At 42.8% G+C, this 26,401-nt stretch overlaps 2 protein-coding genes and 1 long non-coding RNA gene across 7 annotated transcripts in view; 1 reads left to right on the top strand and 2 right to left on the bottom strand.

Moving 5' to 3' along the window:
- Positions 1 to 5,525, top strand: part of si:dkeyp-14d3.1 (transmembrane protein 132C) — a 231,085-nt gene extending 225,560 nt beyond the window's left edge. Inside the window, exons 8-9 of the mRNA XM_035735887.1 lie at positions 1,124 to 1,315; positions 3,646 to 5,525. Coding sequence (XP_035591780.1) covers positions 1,124 to 1,315; positions 3,646 to 4,827 — 1,374 coding nt within the window. The 3' untranslated portion in view covers positions 4,828 to 5,525. The remainder of the gene's footprint in view (positions 1 to 1,123; positions 1,316 to 3,645) is intronic.
- The window catches only part of slc15a4 (solute carrier family 15 member 4), a 62,250-nt gene that overhangs the window by 6,795 nt on the left and 29,054 nt on the right, over positions 1 to 26,401 (bottom strand). For 2 of the 4 annotated variants that reach the window (XM_035735889.2, XM_035735888.2), the window contains exon 9: positions 15,461 to 18,874. The exons of 1 other annotated variant lie outside the window; for it this stretch is intronic. In XM_035735889.2, coding sequence (XP_035591782.1) covers positions 18,720 to 18,874 — 155 coding nt within the window. In that variant the 3' untranslated portion in view covers positions 15,461 to 18,719. One more of the 4 variants, XM_035735891.2, reaches the window with a different exon arrangement.
- Positions 4,485 to 6,365, bottom strand: LOC118358272 (uncharacterized). 2 transcript variants are annotated; one of them, XR_008078878.1, is made up of 4 exons: positions 5,680 to 6,365; positions 5,087 to 5,159; positions 4,857 to 4,923; positions 4,485 to 4,624 (listed from the first exon to the last, which is right to left on the bottom strand). It is a non-coding gene; the product is annotated as an uncharacterized LOC118358272 (long non-coding RNA). The 2 variants fall into 2 exon arrangements; XR_004820448.2 differs by lacking the exon at positions 4,485 to 4,624 and adding an exon at positions 4,637 to 4,781.

Genomic DNA, 26,401 nt, shown 5'->3' with positions numbered 1-26,401 from the left:
AACAGCCATGTAACTGAGCATCTGCTTCATCTTACCACTTTTTTATTGATCGAGTCACTGATGCTTCCTGCTTAAATTTTTTCTTGTAAGCAGGAATCAGGAGGATGGAATTATGGTCAGATTTGCCAAACGGAGGGTGAGGGAGAGCTTTGTATGCCTCTCTGTGTGTGTAAAGGTGGTCCAGAGTTTTTTTCCCTCTGGTTGCACATTTAACATGCTGATATAAATTTGGTAAGACCGATTCAAGTTTCCCTGCATTAAAGTCCCCGACCACAAAGAGAGCCGCCTTTGGATGAGCGTTTTCCTGTTTGCATATGGTGGAATACAGTTCATTGAGTGTGGTCATAGTGCCAGCCTCAGTCAGTGGTGGTATGTAGACAGCTACGAAAAATACAGATGAAAACTATCTAGGTAGATAGTGTGGTCTACAGTTTATCATGAGATACTCTACCTCAGGCGAGTAAAACCTTGAGACTTCTTTAGATATTCTGCACCAGCTGTTATAAGAATTTGTTCTTAACTGACTTGCCTGGTTAAATAAAGGTTAATTTTAATTTTTTTTTTTTTTTTTACAAAAATACAAAGTCTGCCGCCCCTTGTCTTACCAGACGCAGCTGTTCTATCCTGCAATACAGCTATAGAGCGGTCTCAATGATTGGGCACGCATGGAAAGATCTCGTTGATTTTCAAAATGAGATTAATGAAATTAGGTTTGCACTAATTGGATTACTAGGAAAGGTCCATTAACAGCAGAAATGTGTTCTTGATCGGTCCTCGCCTACTCCAGTGTGTATTGCTGGTGGTTTTCTCTCCACATCATCATTTGATTAATGTTTCCTGGATAAACACCTGACAATGAATAGTGGAAGGGCTTGTTCAGGTCACTCCATTTACCATCAAATAACTCAATCTATGTACTCATCAAATTAAATGGAAGCCAGCATAATGTTGGAAGGCATCAAGGTCAGAGCTGAGAATCACTGCAGGATTTACAGAGCATCCTGGAATAATGTAATAATTGTTTATTTCAAAGAGTAATGCTTTTCATGTCCCGTCCATAATCTGGATTAATCCCAAGGGCTTCTCTCTCTCTCTCTCCTCCATCTCCCTTGTGTTGGCCCAGGTCCTGTCCCCCCTGTCTGACTCCATCCTGGCAGAGAAGACGGTGACAGTAGTGAATAACAAAGTAACCATCACGGAGCTGGGGGTGCAGCTGGTCACCGGCCTGGCTCTGAACCTGCAGCTCAGCCCAGGGAGCAACAGGGCAATCCTCGCCACGGCAACCACACAGGAAGTGCTGCAGAGCCCAAAACAGGTCTGTTCAACATACTGCAGATTTTTGAAAACGATCAGTTAGCAGCCCCTTTGATTAAAATGAGGATTTAAGAAACAGTTTATAGTAGTTTATTTAATGTAAGCCTTGTCTGTTTGGATCCCCTTTTACACAATTGCAGTCCTTTAATGTGAACATTCAGTAAGTACTGTGAACATGGGTGTGTGAATGCGTGAATGCTTGAGCTTGTTTGTTTGTTCCACTGCATTCCTAACCCTCTTAACAGCAACTCTTGAAAAGCAGAGTGTGACAGAATGTGTTTCCTTGAGCATCTAATAGAAAGGGAAGCTTAATCTCAGAGCGTGTAAAAGCAACACTCCAAGTTTCTGTAAGAAAACACTATTTACAGGCCAAACTCTAGCTGTCCTATCGTCTTTCGCCTTCGTTTCTCCCTTGCTCTCCTTCTCTCATGAACTCTTTGATCCCTTTCTCTTTCTAGTGAAGGATAGAATGGAGGACAGGCTAGTTTTATCAGTCCTATCTCTGTAGGGATAATGTCAGTGTGGGGATAAGCGTGCACGAATTTCCCTAGAGGATCTGTAATTAGAGAGCAATTGCAGCCCACTGATGGATCTCCTTCCCTGCTCCTGGTGATTTGTCCTGTGTCCATATTAAAAAGAAACATCACAGCAAGAAAGGGACTTCAGATGCTTGTCTGTGGCAAATCCCCATTTGCTGTCTTTAATGTGACTGTCTGATACTGTATTTTCCCTATCTTTTAATCCCTTCAGCTGTCTGAGCACCACAGGAGGAGGTGGATGGTATCTTAATTGGTGGAGGACGGCTCGTGGTAATGGCTGGGGCGGAATCAGTGGAATGGTATCAAATAAACATCAAACACATGGTTTCCATGTGTTTGATGCCATTCCATTCGCTCCATTCCAGCCATTATCATGAGCCGTCTTCCCCTCAGCAGCCCCACTGCTGAGCACAGCAGCTGAGTTAACAAAACAGTGGCACTTTAGTGGGGCTATCCTCTACCTTATGATTCCCACTACATTACCAAAAGTATGTGGACACCTTCTCGCCGAACATCTCATTCCAAAATCATGGGCATTAATATGGAGTTGGTCCCCCCGTTGCTGCTATAACAGCCTCCACTCTTCTGGGAAGGCTTAAGGCCTTGCTCGCAGTTGGGGTTCCAATTCATACAAAAGGTGTTCGATGGAATTAAGGTCAGGGCTCTATGCAGGCCAGTCAAGTTCTTCCACACTGATCTCGACAAACCATTTCTGTATGGACCTCGCTTTGTACAGGAAAGGGCCTTGCCCAAACTGTTGCCAGAGAGTTGGAAGCACAGAATTGTCTAGAATGTCATTGTATGCTGTAGCGTAAAAATTTCCCTTCACTGGAACTAAGTGGCCTAGCCCTAACCATGAAAAGTAGCCCCAGATCAATATTTCTCCTTCACCAAACTTTACCGTGTGCACTATGCATTGGGGCAGGTAGCGTTCTCCTGGCATCTGCCAAACCCAGACTGCCAAATGGTGAAGCGTGATTCTTCACTCCAGAGAATGCGTTTCCACTGCTCCAGATTCAAATGAAGGCAGCTTTACACCACTCAAGCCGATGCTTGGCATTGCGCATGGTGATCTTAGGCTTGTGTGCGGCTGCTCGGCCATGTAAACCCATTTCATGAAGCTCCCGAGAAACAGTTATTGTGCTGACGTTGCTTCCAGAGGCAGTTTCAAACTCGGTAGTGATTGTTGCAACTGAGGACAGATGATTTTTACGGGCTTCAGTACTCAGCGGTCCACCTGTCAGCTACAGGTGTGGCTAAAATATCTGAATCCACTTTTTTGAAGGGGTGTCCACATACTTTTGTACATGGCTTTTATGACCCACAGTGCTGTAGCCCTACATTTCTAAAAATGCAAAAAAGAGTATAAAAGTACTGTTGTTGTAATTTTACATTCTGATCCTTTGAACCTTGTACGTTTGAAGTCTTGTTTGTTTTCTTGTTCCTGTGATAGAAATGTTTCCCTCATGGAATTAGTTTGATTTCTTTAATTTTGGCAGTTACCAATTACTATGTACAGTGATGTAAATGATAAGCTTGCCTAATGAAATAACAGCACAGGAACATTTCTGAAATAGGCTCTGTCCTATTTCTACATTCTTAGATCTAATAAATAAATAGGTTTTAAATAGGTATTTTTCAACCCTTCATTATTCTCTACTAATGGTGAGGTTGCTGCTCTACGAAATGTGGTAATGTGACCTTGCTTGAGGTCACTGTCAGTGTTACATGAGATTGTTTTTCTTTATTTGTTATTTTCTTTGCTCTTGTTTGTGTGTGTGTGTTTGTCCAGGAGGCCCTGATTAGCGCGTGGCTACACTTCAGTGATGGCTCCATGGCTCCTCTGGACCTATACAACTCAGACTACTTTGTCCTGACGGCCACGTCTCTGGATGAGGAGGTGGTGACGGTGCAGCAGGACCCCTCCTGGAAGTGGCCTGTGATCGTGACTGAGGCTGAGGGCCAGGGCCTGCTGGTCAGGGTGGAGATGACCGTCTGTGAGCTCTGCCAGAAGTTCAAGCGGCGCAGCGTTTTGGCTGCAGGGAACTGCAACGTCAAGGTGAAGTTTGGCCAGAGCGACAGTGGCACCTCCAGAAACAGTGACTACGGGCCAGAGGGCGAGGAGCTGGAGAACAGGGCCAGCGACCGCAGGCAGCAGTCCCCCTCCCAGGACAGGACTGGATTAGAAGCCCACTACTACGGCAGCTCCATCTCTGACATGGAGGACGGTGTCATGAGGAAGGTCACCACCACCACTAAGAGTACCATCATTAGGAGGCCCAACGGAGACAAGCTGTCAGATGATGGGAACCAGGTCCAGAACATGCCAGACTTCCCTGCCCAGGTGGACCTCCCTCGCAGCCACAACATGGAGGATGATCTGATCCAGACAGCCCGGGGCCTCACTGACCTGGAGATCGGCATGTATGCCCTGCTGGGGGTCTTCTGCCTGGCCATCCTGGTCTTCCTCATCAACTGCATCTCCTACACCCTCAAGTACCGCCACAAGGAGCTGTCCATCGAGGGCCAGGAGAGCATGAACCACGCCCACGACTGGGTGTGGCTGGGGAACGAGGCAGAGCTGCTGGAGAGCCACATGAGCCTGTCCCCACAGCAGGACGAGCTCACCTCCATGGTGGACTGCAGTGCCGGGCTGGAAGAGGGCAGCCACCTGCTCAATGGTGCCTCTTCCCAGAAGAACGTGCAGGGCCAGGTGCACCGGGCAGCAGACAGGGTGAGCTGCACAGCCAAGGACAGCAAAGGAGACTCGCCTACCACAAAGAGGAAGCGTGTGAAGTTCACCACGTTCACCACCATCCCGCCAGACAATGGCTGCCCCACTGTCAGCACACTGAGCATGAGCCACAGCCAGGACATTAAGTGGGTGTGCCAAGATGTAGAGCAGGGGGACTCCAAGGAGCTTCGGAACTACATGGAGAGGTTAAATGACAGTGCTTTAAAAGAGGTGGCATAATCTGTGTGCTCAGTGCACTTATAACTCACCCTTATGCCTTTCACAGTGAGCTGGGCCTGGACAGCACCTAATGCTGAACCTAGAAGAGGTTGAAATCTGGAAGCAACATTTTTGTGAATCACATGGGACTGCCAAAGGGAAAATTAATTCAAGAGGACAAAAATAGTAATGATACCACACAGGACTAATGGCAAATCGTTAACTTGAAAAGAAACATATCATTTTTTAATCATTTGTTTATCTCTGAATATCTTCCTACCGTTTAATCATTATTTCGTGATGGTTCTTTTGTAGGTAGACTCAAGCCATGTTCCCAGACTAGCTCTGCATTACTGACAAAAAACAAAATGTTACGCAGATGATGACATGTAGATTTAAGAATGTAAATTAACAAATATTCAAGATGTATATAAAGTACTCATTGAAAGGTTTTGGAAGTTTTGTAGCATTTTGAATATTGATTTCCTATTCCACATCCTGTCTTTTTTTTGACACATGTCTGGGCCCAAAGGATAGACCAGAGCCTACAGAACGTCCTGCATGTGGTTTGAAATAAAGGCACACATTTTAGGTTCATCTTTACCAGAAGGGACAGAGAAACGGCTATGTATATACTGAAAAGTCCTCCTACAAGGCATTGTATTGTTGCTCTGTATATTGTATTTTCATAACTGTCATTTAAAGAACATACAACAGTGTAGAGATGCGTGTCCACTTCAATCCACCAACCACATGGGAATACATTACACATGCCAACATTAATTCCTTTTTGCTACCTACTATCTCCAATGACTGAATGGAGATGAGTGCTTTTCCAGGTTATGTCTTCATATAAGCCACACAGGTACAAACCTGGTCGTACTCTAATGTGGTGTAGGAGTTGTAAAGGAATCATTTCACAAATGTTACATTTCCATGGTGAAGACAAATGAAGCCACTGGAAGTCATCTGCTGTTCTTCTATTTTCAGAATTTAGCCAAACACACTTCAATTAGAGTGAACTCAACAGTATATTTGACCAATTCATTAAACTTGGTAGCACAACCGCTAGATTTGGATAAAGGATAAGGCTGTCACCAATTATTCTGCCAGCAACTATTATTGCTTCTCAAATCAAAGTTTACTGGTCGTGTAAACAGTTTAGCAGATGTTATAGCAGGTGCAGTGAAGTGCTTGTGTTCCTAGCTCCTAACAGTGCAGTAAAATGTCAAACAAGCACACAAAAAAATAGAAACAAGAAATCAAGAATGTCAGAATGAATCCAATTAACACTGATGGTGATTACTTTGATTAATGATTGGACGACAACTCAAATTAAATGACCAATTATGGTCTAATTAACCCTTGTCTTGGAGCCTGTAGAGATGCTCGGCTAGGACAAAGTGGAATGGGATTTCCACTCGTTCTTCTGAAATGGAAAAATCCCATCATGAACCCTAATAAATGAATAAAAAGCCTACGAAAGTGGTGGGAAGAAAGAGGTTCAGAAAAAAAATTTATGTTGGGAGTTACTTCATATATGAGTCCGTTAGCTAACCAGAACAAATCAAATCAAATCAAATTTTATTTGTCACATACACATGGTTAGCAGATGTTAAATGCGAGTGTAGCGAAATGCTTGTGCTTCTAGTTCCGACAATGCAGTGATAACCAACAAGTAATCTAACTAACAATTCCAAAACTACTGTCTTATACACAGTGTAAGGGGATAAGGAACATGTACATAAGGATATATGAATGAGTGATGGTACAGAGCAGCATACAGTAGATGGTATCGAGTACAGTATATACATATGAGATGAGTGTGTAGACAAAGTAAACAAAGTGGCATAGTTAAAGTGGCTAGTGATACATGTATTACATAAGGATGCAGTCGATGATGTAGAGTACAGTATATACATATGCATATGAGATGAATAATGTAGGGTAAGTAACATTATATAAGGTAGCATTGTTTAAAGTGGCTAGTGATATATTTACATAATTCCCATCAATTCCCATTATTAAAATGGCTGGAGTTGGGTCAGTGTCAATGACAGTGTGTTGGCAGCAGCCACTCACTGTTAGTGGTGGCTGTTTAACAGTCTGATGGCCTTGAGATAGAAGCTGTTTTTCAGTCTCTCGGTCCCAGCTTTGATGCACCTGTACTGACCTCGCCTTCTGGATGATAGCGGGGTGAACAGGCAGTGGTTCGGGTGGTTGATGTCCTTGATGATCTTTATGGCCTTCCTGTAACAACGGGTGGTGTAGGTGTCCTGGAGGGCAGGTAGTTTGCCCCGGTGATGCGTTGTGCAGTCCTCACTACCCTCTGGAGAGCCTTACGGTTGAGGGCGGAGCAGTTGCCGTACCAGGCGGTGATACAGCCCGCCAGGATGCTCTCGATTGTGCATCTGTAGAAGTTTGTGAGTGCTTTTGGTGACAAGCCGAATTTCTTCAGCCTCCTGAGGTTGAATAGGCGCTGCTGCGCCTTCTTCACGACGCTGTCAGTGTGAGTGGACCAATTCAGTTTGTCTGTGATGTGTATGCCGAGGAACTTAAAACTAGCTACCCTCTCCACTACTGTTCCATCGATGTGGATAGGGGGTGTTCCCTCTGCTGTTTCCTGAAGTCCACAATCATCTCCTTAGTTTTGTTGACGTTGAGTGTGAGGTTATTTTCCTGACACCACACTCCGAGGGCCCTCACCTCCTCCCTGTAGGCCGTCTCGTCGTTGTTGGTAATCAAGCCTATCACTGTTGTGTCGTCCGCAAACTTGATGATTGAGTTGGAGCGTGCGTGGCCACGCAGTCGTGGGTGAACAGGGAGTACAGGAGAGGGCTCAGAACGCACCCTTGTGGGGCCCCCGTGTTGAGGATCAGCGGGGAGGAGATGTTGTTGCCTACCCTCACCACCTGGGGGCGGCCCGTCAGGAAGTCCAGTACCCAGTTGCACAGGGCGGGGTCGAGACCCAGGGTCTCGAGCTTGATGACGAGCTTGGAGGGTACTATGGTGTTGAATGCCGAGCTGTAGTCGATGAACAGCATTCTCACATAGGTATTCCTCTTGTCCAGGTGGGTTAGGGCAGTGTGCAGTGTGGTTGAGATTGCATCGTCTGTGGACCTATTTGGGCGGTAAGCAAATTGGAGTGGGTCTAGGGTGTCAGGTAGGGTGGAGGTGATATGGTCCTTGACTAGTCTCTCAAAGCACTTCATGATGACGGAAGTGAGTGCTACGGGGCGGTAGTCGTTTAGCTCAGTTACCTTAGCTTTCTTGGGAACAGGAACAATGGTGGCCCTCTTGAAGCATGTGGGAACAGCAGACTGGTATAGGGATTGATTGAATATGTCCGTAAACACACCGGCCAGCTGGTCTGCGCATGCTCTGAGGCGCGGCTGGGGATGCCGTCTGGGCCTGCAGCCTTGCGAGGGTTAACACGTTTAAATGTCTTACTCACCTCGGCTGCAGTGAAGGAGAGACCGCATGTTTCCGTTGCAGGCCGTGTCAGTGGCACTGTATTGTCCTCAAAGCGGGCAAAAGTTATTTAGTCTGCCTGGGAGCAAGACATCCTGGTCCGTGACTGGGCTGGATTTCATCTTGTAGTCCGTGATTGACTGTAGACCCTGCCACATGCCTCTTGTGTCTGAGCCGTTGAATTGAGATTCCACTTTGTCTCTGTACTGACGCTTAGCTTGTTTAATAGCCTTGCGGAGGAATAGCTGCACTGTTTGTATTCAGTCATGTTGCCAGACACCTTGCCCTGATTAAAAGCAGTGGTTCGCGCTTTCAGTTTCACGCGAATGCTGCCATCAATCCACGGTTTCTGGTTAGGGAATGTTTTTATCGTTGCTATGGGAACGACATCTTCGACGCACGTTCTAATGAACTCGCACACCGAATCAGCGTATTCGTCAATATTCCCATCTGACGCAATACGAAACATGTCCCAGTCCACGTGATGGAAGCAGTCTTGGAGTGTAGAGTCAGCTTGGTCTGACCAGCGTTGGACAGACCTCAGCGTGGGAGCCTCTTGTTTTAATTTCTGCCTGTAGGCAGGGATCAGCAAAATGGAGTCGTGGTCAGCTTTTCCGAAAGGGGGGCGGGGCAGGGCCTTATATGCGTCGCGGAAGTTAGAGTAACAATGATCCAAGGTTTTACCACCCCTGGTTGCGCAATCGATATGCTGATAAAATTTAGGGAGTCTTGTTTTCAGATTGGCTTTGTTAAAATCCCCAGCTACAATGAATGCAGCCTCCGGATAAATGTTTTCCAGTTTGCAAAGAGTTAAATAAAGTTCGTTCAGAGCCATCGATGTGTCTGCTTGGGGGGGATATATACGGCTGTGATTATAATCGAAGAGAATTCTCTTGGAAGATAATGCGGTCTACATTTGATTGTGAGGAATTCTAAATCAGGTGAACAGAAGGATTTGAGTTCCTGTATGTTTCCTTCATCACACCATGTCCCGTTAGTCATGAGGCATACGCCCCCGCCACTCTTCTTACCAGAGAGATGTTTGTTTCTGTCCGCGCGATGCGTGGAGAAACCCGTTGGCTGCACCGCCCTGGATAGCGTCTTCCCAGTAAGCCATGTTTCCGTAAAGCAAAGAACGTTACAGTCTCTGATGTCCCTCTGGAATGCCACCCTTGCTCGGATTTCATCAACCTTGTTGTCGAGAGACTGGACATTGGCAAGAAGAATACTGGGAAGTGGTGCGCGATGTGCCCTTTTTCGGAGTCTGACCAGAACACCGCCGCGTTTCCCTCTTTTTCGTAGTCGTTTCCTTGGGTCGCTGCAAGCGATCCATTCCGTTGTCCTGTTTGTAAGGCAGAACACAGGATCCGCGTCGCGGAAAACATATTCTTGGTCGTACTGATGGTGAGTTGACGCTGATCTTATATTCAGTAGTTCTTCTCGACTGTATGTAATGAAACCTAAGATGACCTGGGGTACTAATGTAAGAAATAACACGTAAAAAAACAAAAACTGCATAGTTTCCTAGGAACGCGAAGCGAGGCGGCCATCTCAGTCGGGAGTTACTTCATATATGAGTCCGTTAGCTAACCAGAACAGGCATAATATCAACTTGAGGTCAATAATCAATGCTAGTTTGTGAGATCATGTTGCAATATCTGTTGCTGGGGAGTAGACGCTAGTCAAGACAACGAGCAAACACTCCTCTAAACAGACAGATGAGCCAGCAAATTACAGAAATATCCTTTATACTGCTTCATTAAAAGCGCTGCTAGTTGTGTCAGTGTCTTCAAGGCCCATAGCATGAATAGTGCTTTCCTGAAAGCTCCTGTGCACCACAGGAGGTTGGTGGCACCTTAATTGGGGAGGACCGGCTTGTGATAATGGCTGTAGTAGAATAACTGGAACGGTATCAAATGCACCAGACACATGGTTTCCATGTGTTTGATGTCATTCCATTCGCTCCGTTCCGGCCCATTATTATGAGCTGTCCTTCCTTCAGCAGCCTCCTGTGCTGTTCCTGATAGGGACTCTCCTCATTCCTTTATTCATTTAGTTCAAGTAGCTTGCCTACTTGATTCCCTGCAGCTCCTGCGGTTCTCCTATTGATCTTATGCTTTATGTTGAATGAAAACACCAGATGAAATAAAAGGCCTTACCTTACCATCTCTATTTCTCTCCCTTCCTCCCTATATCTGTTTCTCTCTCATCTCCCTCTTTGTCTCTGTTTCTCCACTGTCCTGATGAATGATTCTTTCTTTTTTCTTCGCCCATGTGATTTATGCCTGTGCTGTGGAGCGGAGGGGGATTGATGTGGGGGTTGTGTGCAATGCAGTGCGCTGGGACTGTGAACGCTGTGCACAGCCTGCGGACTGTGAAGGGCGCAGAAAGCCAGCCAGGCCTAGTAGGAATTTAATTGTCAGCCACAAGGGGCATGATTGATAGAGGGCCCTCTGTAATTAACACACCACTGTGACTTTCTTTTCTATGCACACTGCCCAGTGGTGGCTTCGGCCTTGTGTTTAGAAACAGGAATACCTACATGACATTGAAGATATATTGAGTGTACTCAGGGTTTTCTAGTCTTTGGAATGAGGGATGTGAGGCTTGTTTTTATTTGCTTTGTATTCCAGGCAAAACAGAAATAAAATTCCCAAGGACTCCACTTGGATAGACTTAATTGAGTTGATCATGTGAGACCAGCAGTGCACTCACAGTAAATGATTAGCTGTTCTGTTCTCCCTGTGGTAGTGACGCAGGGCCTGTATTTTCTCTCTCTGAATTCACTGATTGACTTATGTAGCTTATAGTTTATCTAATCTGGAAAATATTTTCATATGCTTTGTAAAAGAAAAACATGCACCGCCTTATACTAACAAACTCACTCCAAACACAGTTAACACACACACACACACACTGCATATCATTTGAGTTAGAGGAGTAGCTGTCGAGGTCAGCTTGACATTCCGCTTTAACATTTTTTATTTATTTTTTTACAGATGGAGCCGCAGGGAACTACAGACTACATTGTTCATAAACACATCTGGTGCCCGAGCCAAGTAGTTACGCCTTGTAAACAAAGTCTCCCGCCTGACCTGTGCACCTCAGCGGGAAACAAACAACAACATTCCCCTCTCTTCCCCACCCCCTGGATCCATTGCAGAAAATAGCAGTAATGACTCAAACACCCAAAGGCAATGAAAGACTGGCTGGCAAAAAGCCTCCAGCTGCAACACGAGGGGTGCACCCAACCATGTCATATAGATATACAGTGAGGCTTGTGGGAAAATGTGGCAGAGCAGCATATCAGCCACCACTCCAAGTCAGGGTGAGGCATTTTTATGCCTGTTTGAAAACAAGTGAAGGTCACAGGGCCAGAGAGATACAGGTAACTGCAAAATTAATGGAAACACTTGAGTAAATGAGGGATACAAAGTATATTGATAGCAGGTGCTTCCACACAGGTGTGGTTCCTGAGTTAATTAAGCAATTAACATCCCATCATGCTTAGGGTCATGTATAAAATGCTGGGCAGGCAATTATTTTGGCTACCATGGCTATGCCTCCATAGGATGACAATTCCCTCATCGACAGGGCACGAGTGGTCACTGAATGGTTTGATCAGCATGAAAATGATGTAAACCATATGCCATGGCTGTCTCTGTCACCAGATCTCAACCCAACTGAACACTTATGGGAGATTCGGGAACATCGTCTAAGGAAGTGTTTCCCACCACCATTAACAATTCCTCCTGGAAGAATGGAGTCGCATCTCTCCGATCGAGTTCCAGACTCTTGTAGAATCTATGCCAAGGTGCTACTATGTTACTATAGTAAGTGCCTAGTTCAAAATAAAGTACCAGCGTTGACCATAACAGGGTTGCCAATTTCTTATTAAATTAGCCATAAATCTCCTTGTGACAGGGGTAATGGAAGCTTGTTGTGTGCAACAGGGAGTGGCAATTGAATCCAAGCTTCCACCCAAAAAAATGTATTGTTAATTTTTCTTGCCTGTCTATTGACCCGCTCAGTTTTCCACCACAACACCAGGAAATGGCCAATAAGAGTAGAACCAGCTCACCTCCTTTAACTATGATTTGACTATTAGATGTCAAATGTTTGTTTTAAAGGAATAGGTTCACCATATTAAAATGAGAGTTCAGTTCATGTAACAAGATTGACCTTAAATTGAGGGACAGACATGAATCACTAATCACATTAAATAATGTGTTTGTCAAAGCAACAAAATAACTACAATGGGGAAACTTGGGAGACATTTTGGAATTAGTGGGTTAAAATATTCCTGGAACTGACACGTGGGGTGCGTTTGGAAATTCACTCTGGCTCTCTACGATTTCAGAGCACTCTCATCGGAGTGTGCCAGATTGCAGAATAACTGATGAATTTACGAAAGCTCACCCGTTGAATATGGCCAGTGTCAGTAAACGGCGGCAAAGAAGAGTAATTAAATTGTTGCCAGCAGCACAGTTACTGTCACCAACGCTCTGGATAACATGAAAACAGCCTAACCAGCTCTGCTAGGGCGAGTAAAGTTATCAGAGTGAGGTGTTCTCTCATTTCTGTCTGGAAGTAGCTAGCCAGCTAGCCAACGTGCTTGACTGCCGTTCTGAGGTCAGAACGCTCGGATCAACCTAACTCCTTGGCCAGAGCGTCCAGTGTGCGCTCTGAATGCTCCGAGAGCGAAACACTCAATTTACTAATGGACAATCTAACAACGCTCTGAATTTACAAACACCCAGAGCACACTCTGAACACTCCAGATGGACTTTATGAACACACCCATGGTTGACAGAGGCACATGTGAAAATGCTGAATTTTGGCAGTCTAGTGTGGTCTACAGGAGCAGGTTTTCATCAAGGATCTCTCTGTACTTTGCTCCATTCATCTTTCCCTTGATCCTGACTAGTCTCCCAGTCCCTGCTGCTGAAAAACATCCCCACAGCATGATGCTGCCCCCACCATGCTTCAATGTAGGGATGGTGCGTGGTTCCCTCCAGACGTGATACCTGGCATTCAGGCCAAAGAGTTCAATATTGGTTTCATCAGACCAGCGAATTCCTTCGACCTGATGGCTTGGTTTTTGGCTCTTACATGCACTGTCAACTGTAGGACCTTATATAGACAGGTGTGTGCCTTTCAAAATCATGTCCAATCAATTGAATTGACCACAGGTGGACTTCAATCAAGTTGTTGAAACATCTCAAGGATGATCAATGGAAACAGGATGCAACTGAGTTCAAATTTGAGTCTCATAGCAAAGGGTCTGTACTTATGTAAAATACTTATGTAAATAAGTTGTTTTTTTGTTTAAATAAATTTGCAAAAATCTAAAAAAAACTGTTTCCACTTTGTCATTATGGGGTATTGTGTGTAGATTGATGTGGGCCTTTAAACAATACACACCTTTTAGAATAAGGCTGTACCATAACAAAATGTGGAAGAAGGGAAGGGGTCTGAATAGTTTCCATATGCATATGTATAAACACTACTGATTACTCTTTTATGAATGATCTGGGTACCTTTAAGGCTAAAACAATTAACATGTTTTAATTGATTCAATAGTTTACCTTAAACAATCCCTTAGATTTAATTAGCATAATACAAAAATCCCCGTCTGTTTAATCTAGAGTAATGTTTTTTTGTTGCATGGGCTGGGTCTCAATCAACCGCATCTGCCAATGGCAGCCTTCCACATCTGTGGTGGAAGTAGCCAAGCTACAATCGGTGTTTGTCAGACCATGAGACATCCCGAAAAATTGGTCTTCTCACAAAAACATCTGCAGCTTCTGAACGGTTTGGCCTCATCTCTATGGAAAGACTGTTGGTGTTCTCCGTTTTGCTCTAGGACCCCCATAAGGGTCACGCATTCGTCTGAAGATAGCCCGGTAATGGTTAAATGTTTTTATTGAAGTATATATGGAAGTAGTTTAGTGCTTAAAAAAAAGGGGTGAAATAAGTGTCAAAAAATGTACATAGTTTCCTGATCTTTCTTATATCTCTCAGGACAGACACTTTAAAACAAACTTCCATTAGATTGTTTTTTACTAATCTGTTTTTCCATGTATGAATCTGTTATTCAGTGTGTTTCTATTGGCTAATAGTAGTAAGGCCAAATTCAATGTTTCATCAAATATAGTTTTAATTAATATTGTGAGGAAATGAGATGTAATTATTTAAATAAGCCTGTATTATAACTTTGACTCAATTATCGTTAGTGAGGCTGTTTGATAAGTTTATGATAGTCAGTACTGATGTTTAGCTTGATTAATCTTGTTCAATGACCTGCTTTTAAACTACTATCCAAATGACTTACTTCACACCCTGCTGTACATCTATTAGTCTAGATAATTAATAGAAATACACATAAGAAACAATTGTCATAAATAGCAAACATTTCTCCAGCTCCACTGCTTTGCAAAGCCTGGTTTGTGACCTAAACTCTGAACCGTAAAAGCAATACTCAATTATTCTGTATTTTTCAATGTTATTACCCTTCAAGACTTCCTCAATAACCACTCATATCTGCCAAAAATTAATCTAAATATGAGAAACAAGCGTCCACACAGCTACTGTACAGTATAACCTGGAGGCTTTGTGTTAAGTTCAAACTCCGAGCCGCCTGTTCCGCCACACTTGTGTGGTTTGAATCCAACCACCAGCCTCTATCAACTGTACTATATAGGAAACGGCCCGGCGCTGTTGCCTCGGCTGTAAGGCCTCAGCATTACCGCATGATTTGTGATGTGATGTGGCGATTTCAATCCCAGTCTGACGAAACTATGAAGAAATATGCCCCCCTTTCACTGGAAATGCTAAACTTGACTCATGAGTCACAATAAAGTCTCATACCACTGTGTTATGTAAACTATTATATGACAAGCTGCCAAGGGGTCTCCCTTTTCTACGAGGAATAATAGGGCCACACTGGACTAGAAGTGGCTTGTTGTAATAGCTACAGAACATAACCTGAATTATGGCAGATATAAGCAAACATAAGTTATAACTACAGTAACATATAGCATTAATGACTAAAATGCTTAGTTTGGCTTTTGCCCAGGTTTAAAAGTCGTGCAAGTGTAAGAATGGATGTCAATCATTGCATGTCAAGTCCTAAAGGATACAAAGTGTTTAATTTAGATTTTTAAATGTAGAAAATTACCAATTTAAAAGGATTGTAATAGATTTTATTGGCAAACAAACCACAAAAAAACACCATTCAACCAACAAACACTATAATAAAGACCAAAATGGTTGTTTTCAGCCACTGTCATTGAGTTAGTAAGTGGTTCCAACGTGATAGCTAAAGGTAAACTCAAGCCACATACCTGATAAATCTGTAAACAGCTATGTCATAAGATCTCAAAAGTAGTATGCCAACTCTTCTGAACAATTGTATTGGTACCGGTAGACTTTAAAAATTAATTATTCCACATCCCTTGAGCCCGGAGTAGATTTTGGTTTATAAAATACCTTACTTTCAGCTTTCACTTCTTGCACTGTCTAGATAAAGCAAAAAATGCCCCCCCCCCCAAAAAATACATTGTGGATCTTGCTGTTTAAAACAAAACACTAAGAATTAACATTCTTAGTGTTTTGAACTAACATTCCCAGGACAACTAAGAACTAACATTCCCAGGACATTAGCAAACATTCCCGTTAAGTTTAAGCGGTTTATCGAACATTAGGATAACATCCCAAAAACATTAAAATAATGTTTTTCAGAAAACGTTTGAATGAAATGTCCTCCAAACATTCCTTAAACTCTTGGGCACAACATCTAACGACCACCACAGAACATTACCCTAAGGTTCTTATTAGGTTTCCAGGTAATGTATTAAATGTGTTCAGGGAACGACACCAAATTGGCACCAAATTGGTGGAACGACCCAGGACATCCCGTTTCAGGAACACCACGTTGTGCTTTTGCAGGCTAGGGGTGGTTAGTCTAGGAGTAAATGATGGTAAATACACCAAAATGGTTTAGAAGTTGAAATAGCTGGCACTATATCCATTTAATATGCAATTGCTTTTTTTCTGTAATCAGATTAAAATAGTGATTTAAAATCATTGCACAGTGAAAAGTCTAAGCCTTATTTATGGATTTAGCAGACAAATGTAATTCAATAAATACCTTCAATATTTAAGCAACTCTAAATCTGAAAACAAAGTATGTATATGAGCAGCATGACATTGTATTCAGTCTCATAATTTTGAACATAGTACCATGGTTAGTAAAAGCCCGTTCTATTTAACCCATACATGTCAATCATAACCAGAAGGTTAAAAAAAAAGCTATATCGCAAATGTCAAACACCAAGGCCCTAGTCACAATTTTGAGTAATGTTCAATACAGTCTGAACATGGCACAATTCCTCTACAAGAAGAAAGGCTTTAAGAGCAAACAAACAAGTACAAACCGGATCAGTCAATAACAAGTCGATGAAGCCTCTAAGGTTTTTGAAAGTGGTGTGTCTGGGGGAGTTTGTTTTAAATTGTTCATTGATCTATGATCAGAGTGAAAAGGCCACTCAGTTGTATAATGCCATACTTATCTGACAACAGGAGTGAGTTATTTGAGCAGCTTACATGAAATCATTGTTTTAAATGACTATAAATTACACCATTCATATTCAAGGGCAACCAGACCTCTGCAGATAGAACAGGTTCAGACACAGTAATGATCACTTAAATAAAGGTTCATGTACAATAAATAAACATTAAGATGAACTTGATCTCATGTGAGGATGTGTGAGTGTACAGTAAATGTACAGTACCAGTCAAAAGTTTAGGTGTCCACTCATTCAAGGGTTTTTCTTCATGTTTTACATTGTACAATTATAGTGAAGACATCCAAACTATAAAGAAATAACACATAGAATCATGCAGTAACCCTCCCAAAAAAGTGTTAAACCAAATACATTTTATAAACAGATTCTTCAAAGTAGCCAAACATTGCCTTGATGACTGATTTGCGCACTCTGGCATTCTCTCAACCAGCTTCAAGAGGTAGTCACCTGGAATGCATTTCAATTAAAAAGGTGTGCCTTGTTAGGTTCATTTGTCAAATTTCTTTCCTTCTTAATCGGTTTGAGCCAATCAGTTGTGTTGTGACAAAGTATGGGTGGTATACAGAATATAGCCACATTTGGTAAAAGATCTTGCCATTTTATGACAAGAACAGCTCAAATAAGCAAAGAGAAATGACAGTCCATCATTACTTTAAGACATGAAGGTCAGTCAATCCAGAACATTAAGAATTTTGAAAGATTCTTCAAGTACAGTCGCAAAAACCATTAAGCGCCATGATGAAACTGGCTCTCATGAGAACCACCACAGGAAAGGAAGACCCAAAATGACCTCTGCTGTTGAGGATAAGTTCATCAATTACCAGCCTCAGAAATTGCAGCCCAAATAAATGCTTCAGAGTTCAAATAACAGACATCAACTGCGTGAATAGGGCCTTCATGGTCGAAGTGATGGAGAGAAACCACTACTAAAGGACGGCAATAAAAATAAGATACTTGCTTAGGCCAAGAAACACGAGCAATGGGCATTATACCAGTGGAAATCGGTCCTTTGGTCTGAGGAGTCCAAATTTGAGATGATTGATTCCAACCAGTGTCTTTGTGAGACGCAGAGTAGGTGAACGGATGCAATCCGCATGTGTGGTTCCCACCATGAAGCATGGAGGTGAAGGTGTGATGGACTGGGGGTGCTTTGCTGGTGACACTGTCTGTGATTTACTTAGAATTCAAGGCTCACTTAACCAGCATGGCTACCACAGCATTCTGCAGCGATTCGCCATCCCATTTGGTTTGCACTTAGTGAGACTATCACACCTCCAGGCTGTGTAAATGCTATTTGACCAAGAAGAGTGATTGAGTGCTGCATCAGATGACCTGGTCTCCACAATCACCTGACCTCAACCCAATTGAGATGGTTTGGGATGAGTTGGAACACAGAGTGAAGGAAAATCAGCCAACAGGTGCTCAGCAAATGTGGGAACTCCTTCAAGACTGTTGAAAAAGAATTCCAGGTGAAGCTGGTTGAGAGAATGCCAAGTGTGTGCAAAGCTGTCATCAAGGCGAAGGGTGGCTACTTTGAAGGATCTAAAATATTTGTTTAAACACTTGTTTGGTTACTCAATGAAATTATTTAATGTGTTATTTATTTGTAGTTTGGATGTCTTCACTATTATTCTACAAAGTTGAAAATGGTAAAAAATAAAGAAAAACCTTTAATGAGTAGGTGTGTCCAAACATAGTTTTTTTTGCCTTAAAATGTAATCGTCTTACAAACTCATTGAGGAAAAATAAAATAAAAACTCCATCCCATACCAAATCACAGAGGTGTTTTGGCACGAACCACTATGCACTAAGGCAGGTAGGGTGAAGTCAGATGGACATGGGTCAGTCCTGGGGTCAAGAGGGAGTGATGCCCAGCCTTTGGCTTCCTGCTCTACTACTCTTCTGTTTGTCATATTTGACCGACACGATGAGGAAGACCAGCAGGGTGACACACTGGATCCCCGCTAGCAGGAAGAAGTAGTAGTTGAGCTGGGAGTCATTGATGTTACCTGGAAAGAGGGATGGAGAGAGGGTGGTAGGAACAGTGCCATTGTTATGACAGAATTCAAGTGCAACACCTCAGAAAGAGACACCACAAGAAGCTGTAGGGGGGAAGAGATCAGGTCAAAATAAAGAGGCATATAGAAGTTATTAGAAAGGAAGGGTAAAAAAAAGAAGACGACAAAACAGCAGTGGTTGATGCATCCTGCAGAGAGAAAAATAGGTAGAGGGGGATGGGAGCATGACACCAACATCACAAAGCAGCATTCCACATTAAAGGGATACATACAACTGTTCATTCGCATAACATGGCAGTGTCACATGGCAACGACAGTTGCTTTGTCTCCGTGTTTAGCTCGTTCTTTTAAGAGAAATGAAATCTGTCTGAAGACAAGCTTATGCTTGAGAAAAAAAGACAGCTCTGTCAGTGCAACTGGAAGCCACTTCTTGTCTTATTACTATGAGATGCTTAACGCAGTTTGACCCCACACTTCAATGATCATATGAATGGCATTATTGATAATCTGGGATTGAAGCATGAGAAAATAACAGATCATTCTGGACCCTCAGCTGTGAGGACAGGCAAGGAGTCTCAATACTATGAAAGGATTGTTTGTTTCCTTGGGGGAACGGATTCAATAACAAGGCATAAAAACACAATGATGCGCACTTAATTGTTTGCCTTCATTCTGGCTTAGCGGGATTGAGTGTGTGTCTCACGCTTGATATGGATTGGAGATACAGGCATCGTACGTCATAGAAAAGCTATTTGACCGTGTACAGTACAAGCATCATCTCCTTAACAAAGACCCGCATTAGAACAACTCCGTATCCTTAAGTCATATCACCACTTTATAATATATAATACTGTACTGTGAAAAAAATCTATTCAAACTGTCCATGATTACCCTTCTGTCTTCATGAGATATAAAAATTGTCACCCTCCTTTCTCAGCTAACATCACCAGTCTCCGCAGTGCATTGTTACACGAACAAGCCTCTTTCCGAGATTTATGCTTGCACCCAGCTATTGCCGTCTACTTCTGAACGCTGGCACTGCTGATTGGAGTGGTTGTCCCTGTTCAAACACTGGAGGGCAATTCTAAACAAAATCTACCCCCCCCCGCTACAGTTTCGCATCAAGGGAAAAGCCGACAGCTGCACTAAATCAATGATTTTGCAAGCTAAAACAGTGCTTTGTCTGACAATTGTGTTGGCGTTAGAGAAGCCTTCCACCCCTGGCCATGTTAAGCAGTGGTTTACTGGCCTTAATGTTTAACCAGCAGCCCATCTGACACAAATCACAGCTATTCTTTTGAATTCCCAATTAGAATACCCAGCATAGGGTTTCTCTCATGTTTATTACAAAAGGGTTTGAGTTTATACAATAGGCACACAGCATGGCACGGTTTCTTAGCCCGGAAGGATACATGGGAGAACGGACAGAGCTCAGCTAGCTAGCCTACATACTGTATCTTCAAATGAGGAAGTCCAAAGCTCCAGGACAGTGTGCTGTCAAAAGAATGCACCTATTAAGTTCTCCACGTTGGACTGTCACAGTGAATAACGACCTAGAGGAGGAGCAGGCTTGATTTTAATTGGAGAAGGGGGTAATCCCACAGAGGTCTTGTCATTTCCCATGGTGAGGGCGGGCTGGGAGAGAGTGAACAGGGAGAGTGGTCTGACGGCCCTCCGGACCCTGGGGTTCAGAGACCGTCCAATTATACCGGTCCATCCAGAGCTGGGGGGAACACAAGGACTCACACAGCCACCATGTACACGACAGGGGGAATAGGTCAAACTCACACATGATACTGGTGCGGTCATCAACATGACCCCAATTAACCAAGTGCTTGAACTTTTGACTGGACACGCTTTGGAATTGGCTGAAATCATTTTGACAATCTGAGTCACGAGGCATGACCAAAATACAACACTAATACATATACCGTTGGATTGCATATATTTGTGTGCATCATTTTCACTAACAATTAACTTATTGGTGACAATACGGCCAAATACGAACCAATCTATAAAAAGTTGTTCCTCTCTGGTAGGGAAGACTGTATAGTCTACCATCTGACCAGAGCAGTAAAAAGGAGACATGATTTAAACAGTGCCAAGACCCCTGATATCTCATTCATTTCCAAAACACAAAACCTATAAACTATACTAAATCAAAGACTAAACTGAAAATAAATCACGCCTACAACTCAACGGATCGCTGCTAGCAGCACTTCACCAGGGGAGGCAGAAAATATGCAAGTTGGGATATTTTAACCCATAAAGAACCTCCAAAACGTAACGGAGGAGTCACTCTGCAGGCCGTCTAAATAGTGTCCTTTGCAGTTCATCATACGATTGTTTTCACCTTTATGAGTGGTGCAGTACTATATATCCTGTCACTTGCACATCAGAATCCATATCATATTCAAACCCATAGATGTGTCTCACTGCCTCGGTCTGTGCTCTTTATGGATAATTGGAAAAGGAGAAGACCGGCAGGATAATGTTCACATGGGGTGGGGGTTAATGCCGGCAGAGTCTGCTGCTTGAGTTTCAAATCGATAATTCGCTTTAACCGACACGCAGTCTGCAAGCACAGCCTTAATTAACACAGGGGAGTTGGCCTTAAGGAGAATGGGAGAGGAGAGAGGGCATGACAGAACTGCATGCTGAATAAATGCATATTGAGGGGAAAGAGCCACCGTTCATTGACCTTAATTGTGTAGTGTTTTATAGATTCAATAAACATCACCAGAGAATAAGTAATATAACTGGATCCTGAGAATTATCAGGGGACGACTGATGAAATCAAATCAAAACAAGTCTTTACATCTCAGTTTATGGGGTAGGTTTGAAAAACTGTGCAGGGTTGACATTTTTGTAATTTCTTAATTTCATTATGTCTGCCTCTGCCTACCTCCTTCCCACTCATGCCTCCCCAGGGGCCACTTGGCTGGTAATTACAGCAGCAAAAACTAAACAAGGACTTGTTGTACAAACCATTAACGAACCCCATACATATTTGACAGGTATTTAGGGAATGCGATCGACACGGAGGAATGCAGCGCTATCCAGAGCTAGGACACTGAAGGGAACTTCTATGTCTGTTTGCCTCTAACTGAATAATATTAGCCACCGTGATGCATTCATTGAGGCAGAGAGCTGCTGCAATAATTACAACAACAATTCTGAAACACACAGACCTCCAATGATCTTCAGCCCCAGCTGTGGACATTAACATACTTTGTCCGACTTCCCTTTCTTGTACTGTAAAACTTCTGGATGGACTAGAGACAAAATGGAAGCAGTTGATCAATAATGAGTGCAGGTAATTGTAAATACATTGATTACTGTATCTATCAATACCATTATTAACTTATCAATGGAGAAATCACAACCCTGAACTCTGACACAATTAAAAGGAAAGAACAAGCATCTGCTTTTAGCTAGATAGGCTGGAAATATCAGTCAGCCGAAAAGCTGCCGTTTACAGTATTTAAAATATATATCTCACATTGATCATTCTTTCACTTAAAGAAATACCTTCCCTTATACAGTACATGTATTATATTAAGCAGGAAGACTTGAGCACCAATCTCAAGAAGAGCTCATGTGACCATTTGTCCTGCTTTGGCACCGTTGCCCTCTATTAAAAACAGTATTTTCATTGAGTATCATCAAATGAGTGTTGAGCAGGATATGTGGGTCTCAACCCAAACTGTGAATGTCTAAAATATCCCAACATCTGATCCTGGACCAGTCAGGACTTGAACCTGGTACAATTAAAATAAAAAGGCCATTTCCTGGTCTGTGACTGCAGCTACCTACTCAGAGCTCAAGCATTGTGTTCCTTAAAGTCAATGGTGGATGAATACATTGGGCAACAATTCAAAGGAGCACAGGTTTCAGCAGAACAAAACATATTTATGTATACAAGCCAACTCATGAGGCAGAAGGAAAGAAGGTTGACCTTTCATTGACTAACTGTGGGGTTAACTCAGCACAATGCAGTCTCTGTCAAAGCAGAGGTGAGATGGCTGCCTTTTCTAAGACCAAATAAAAGGATTGTGATGAATGACCAGTCAGATGTGATGTCAGCCTGACTGTGGAAAAAGCCCATTGGGATTTTAACCCTCCTGTTGTGTTCGTTTCATGTTAAATAATTCTGTGTTCCCGGTCCAAAATGACCGCCCCATTATAGCGGATTATAAATCCATAATAATACATATATGATCACCTAATGTTGTGTCAGATCTTTATATCAACTTAAGTTATTGTGGACATCAAAAGTTTTGAACTTCTATTTGCTATTTATGGCCTGTAGGCTTCATTGACCTGAGCTCATACAACTTGTTTTTGTGTAAAAGCAAAATGTATGGATTATTTAGACTTTAACAAATACTCAGATGAAACATAGTGCTATTCATCACAGACTACTTTGTGTCAAAGTTTAACAAGGACTCTCTCCTCCTCACCAGTGTCATGATCAAAGATATGATCAAGAGCCTCACATACAGTATATAATTTGGTCATTGTGCTGCCACAGAATGAATGATGTGCAAGGCCTCAAAAAGCTTTATATACCAGAGCTGCAAGAAAAGTTGTATACATTGAAACAATGTTGTGATTTTTTTGTGAGAATGCCAAAAGGTGTGGTTCCAGTGAGGGAAAGATTCTATTGGGGTAAGGTTCCCGTGGGGATTGCCATGGAAGCCAAGAAGGGGAGTGAGGCGTGTGTGTGCTCAAACACACATCCATGTGGGTGTCTGGGAGAGGTGTGCCCATCTGATGAATGGGCATGTGCCTGAACTCAATTTTATTACACTAAATTATAGTCTCACCCAGGGCGGCAGGGTAACCTAGTGGTTAGAGCGTTGGACTAGTAACCGGAAGGTTGCAAGTTCAAACCCTCGAGCTGACAAGGTACAAAATCTATCGTTCTGCCCCTGAACAGGCAGTTAACTCACTGTTCCTAGGCCGTCATTGAAAATAAGAATTTGTTCTTAACTGACTTGCCTAGTTAAATAAAAGGTCTAATATATATATTTTTAAAATTCATTTGTAATGACTGGTCATTTTTGACAGGGAACACCACAGGTGTACAAAAGTTAAAGAAAACACCCAAAATGTAATGAAAATCATCAAAATGTATTTTGTGTGTTCAAATGCCCCGTGTGGACAAAGTCATGCAACCTTATGACAATCTGATTAAAGGAACTACATTTTTCAGAGAGAAAACTCAGTCCAATTTGACCGGAACACAGCAGGAGTTAAAGTCACCAAGTCAAAAACATAATACAAATACAGTCACGACCAGAATAACTGACACCCTTGACAAAGATGAGCAAAAAAATACTGTATACAGTAAGATAATACAAATACTGAGCTATATTATATGCAAAATATATATTATACTGATACAATTGCCCAGAAAAAAAAATGTTTAACAAGTAATACTTATTTTAAAATTAATAATAATATTGGCACCAGTTTAATGCTCCAGCACCCCTTGCGAGGAAAATGTCACAGACCTAAAACATTTTATGAGATTGGAGAACACATTGGGAGGGATGTTAGAATCTTCCCAGATCGTTGATATCCTTCGTTTGCGCTTATGGACTACCCTCTTCAATTCAAACCACAGGTTTTCAATGAGTTTTAAGTCCGGAGACAGATGGCCATTGCAAAGTGTTGATTTCTTGGTCAATTAACCATTTCTTTATGGATTTTGATATGTGTTTTGGGTCATTGTCTTGCTGGAAGATCCACAGCCAAGTTACAGCTTCCTGGTAGAGGCAACCAGGTTTTTGGCAAAAAAAAGTCCAGGTACTGGGTAAAGTTCATCATTGTTTTGAGCATACAATAGTATTGGTATTACTTATTGTACTATTTTTCTTTTCTCATCTTTATCAAGGGTGCCAATAATTTTGGTTGCGACTGTACTACAGTTACCAAAGGCATATGCTTTTACATTTGGACAGACTGACTGTATCGTTGCATCCTACATTGCTTCTCTACCTGCGCATGCCTGCTGCTAGTTTGTGAGGACAAGACGTGAAGAGAGAAGGTGGTGTAGTGAGACAGAGAGGTGAGTAGTAGCCTCCAGCTGCCAAGGTAGCTAGCTAGCTGGCTGGCTGTGGCAGCTATATGGTGCGCATTCCAGGGGCAGCTTTACTTAAGAGGAGAGGGCTGTGTAATCAGGCCCCCAGCTTGTCATTAATACTGGGTGTCTATCCCCAGGTCTGCACCACTCTGCTCACCAAACCTCCTGTTTACTCCACGCTTCGCTCTGCCTCCGCATCACACAGCCATGGAAATGAGGAGGATCCGCTTCCATCGCTCCTGCAGAGCGCTGAGCCAAGGGGGGTGGGGCGGATAGGTAAAGAAGCAATGTAGAGACAGGTAAAGCCCAGCAAAGTATGTGAAGGAAAGACAACAAGCAACTGCACAACAAACTGACAGGCTTTGAGGCAAAAGCTTTGGACACCTGGATGTTTTATTCTGTTTGTTCGCCCACCCCTACTCTGTGCGTTTTTTCTTTAAAATTACTTTTTCAAAAAGCAGCACGAGATAGAGTGAGAGAAAGAAAGCTTGCAGGCAAACGAGGCTCTCGTTTAACAATCAAATTATGCTTACTAAACAAACGGCTCCTCGGGCGAGGCTAGGCAAGTCGCAGGATGGATTTATGAAGCCGTGCCAAGCATCTCCAAGTGCTAATGTCATCAAAAATACCTCCCAACCTGTCGGCACACTGTATTAATGAGCTATTAGGTGTTGGTGGTTAAACAATTTACAGTGCGGCGTATTTTCCGCATGCTCCCTGGAAAGTGCATCTGGGCCGGGGGGCTCCTTTCACCAGGGAACACATCCATCTGCTGCCACCGCCACACTATTTATTCTAGCACTACGACAGATTTACACAAACCTTTTGTCGTTAGTCTGACATCTCTATTTATTACAGGAAACACTTAAAATAAGACAATTGCACCAGGATATTTTTTTTCCTTCTTTGGTGCAACCAATTTGCAAACTTCTTAAGTGGATTTTTAAATCAGGACGACATTACAATTCTTGTGACGCGTCCCCCCAGGAAATACATTTCTGTTGATGTGAAAGTAAATACTGCAGAGGGAATCCAAATGTCAATACTGTGTTCTTCTTTTCGAGGACAACAGTAAGCTATGACACACTGCTGATGTTTTTGTCACACCAATTTTACGGTAACATCTATAAAAACTCTAGACAGTGTGCATGAGTGGAGCCAGAACATTATACTATTCCTCATCCCTGGAAAACTGTGTTCATACAGATCAATGGCCAGGGAAGTTGAAGGTAGTTTTCAGAGGCCATGTTTAAGGCTGATTGTGATGGCAGGCCTCCCTAGAGTCCGTATACAGATCATTATGCAGGCTGAGGCAATACAATGCACCGTCATTCTCGCTCACATTTTTTCTCCCTGAAGAGCCTGTCCAACTCCTATTATATGAGTAATGAACATTGTCTCAAAAGAAGAACCTACTTTAAGAACTT

Source organism: Oncorhynchus keta, chromosome 25 (genome assembly GCF_023373465.1).
Source record: "Oncorhynchus keta strain PuntledgeMale-10-30-2019 chromosome 25, Oket_V2, whole genome shotgun sequence".
Taxonomy (NCBI): Eukaryota; Metazoa; Chordata; class Actinopteri; order Salmoniformes; family Salmonidae; genus Oncorhynchus; species Oncorhynchus keta.
The sequence above is the reverse complement of the archived record's forward strand: the minus strand, read 5'-3'. Positions and strand labels throughout refer to the sequence as shown.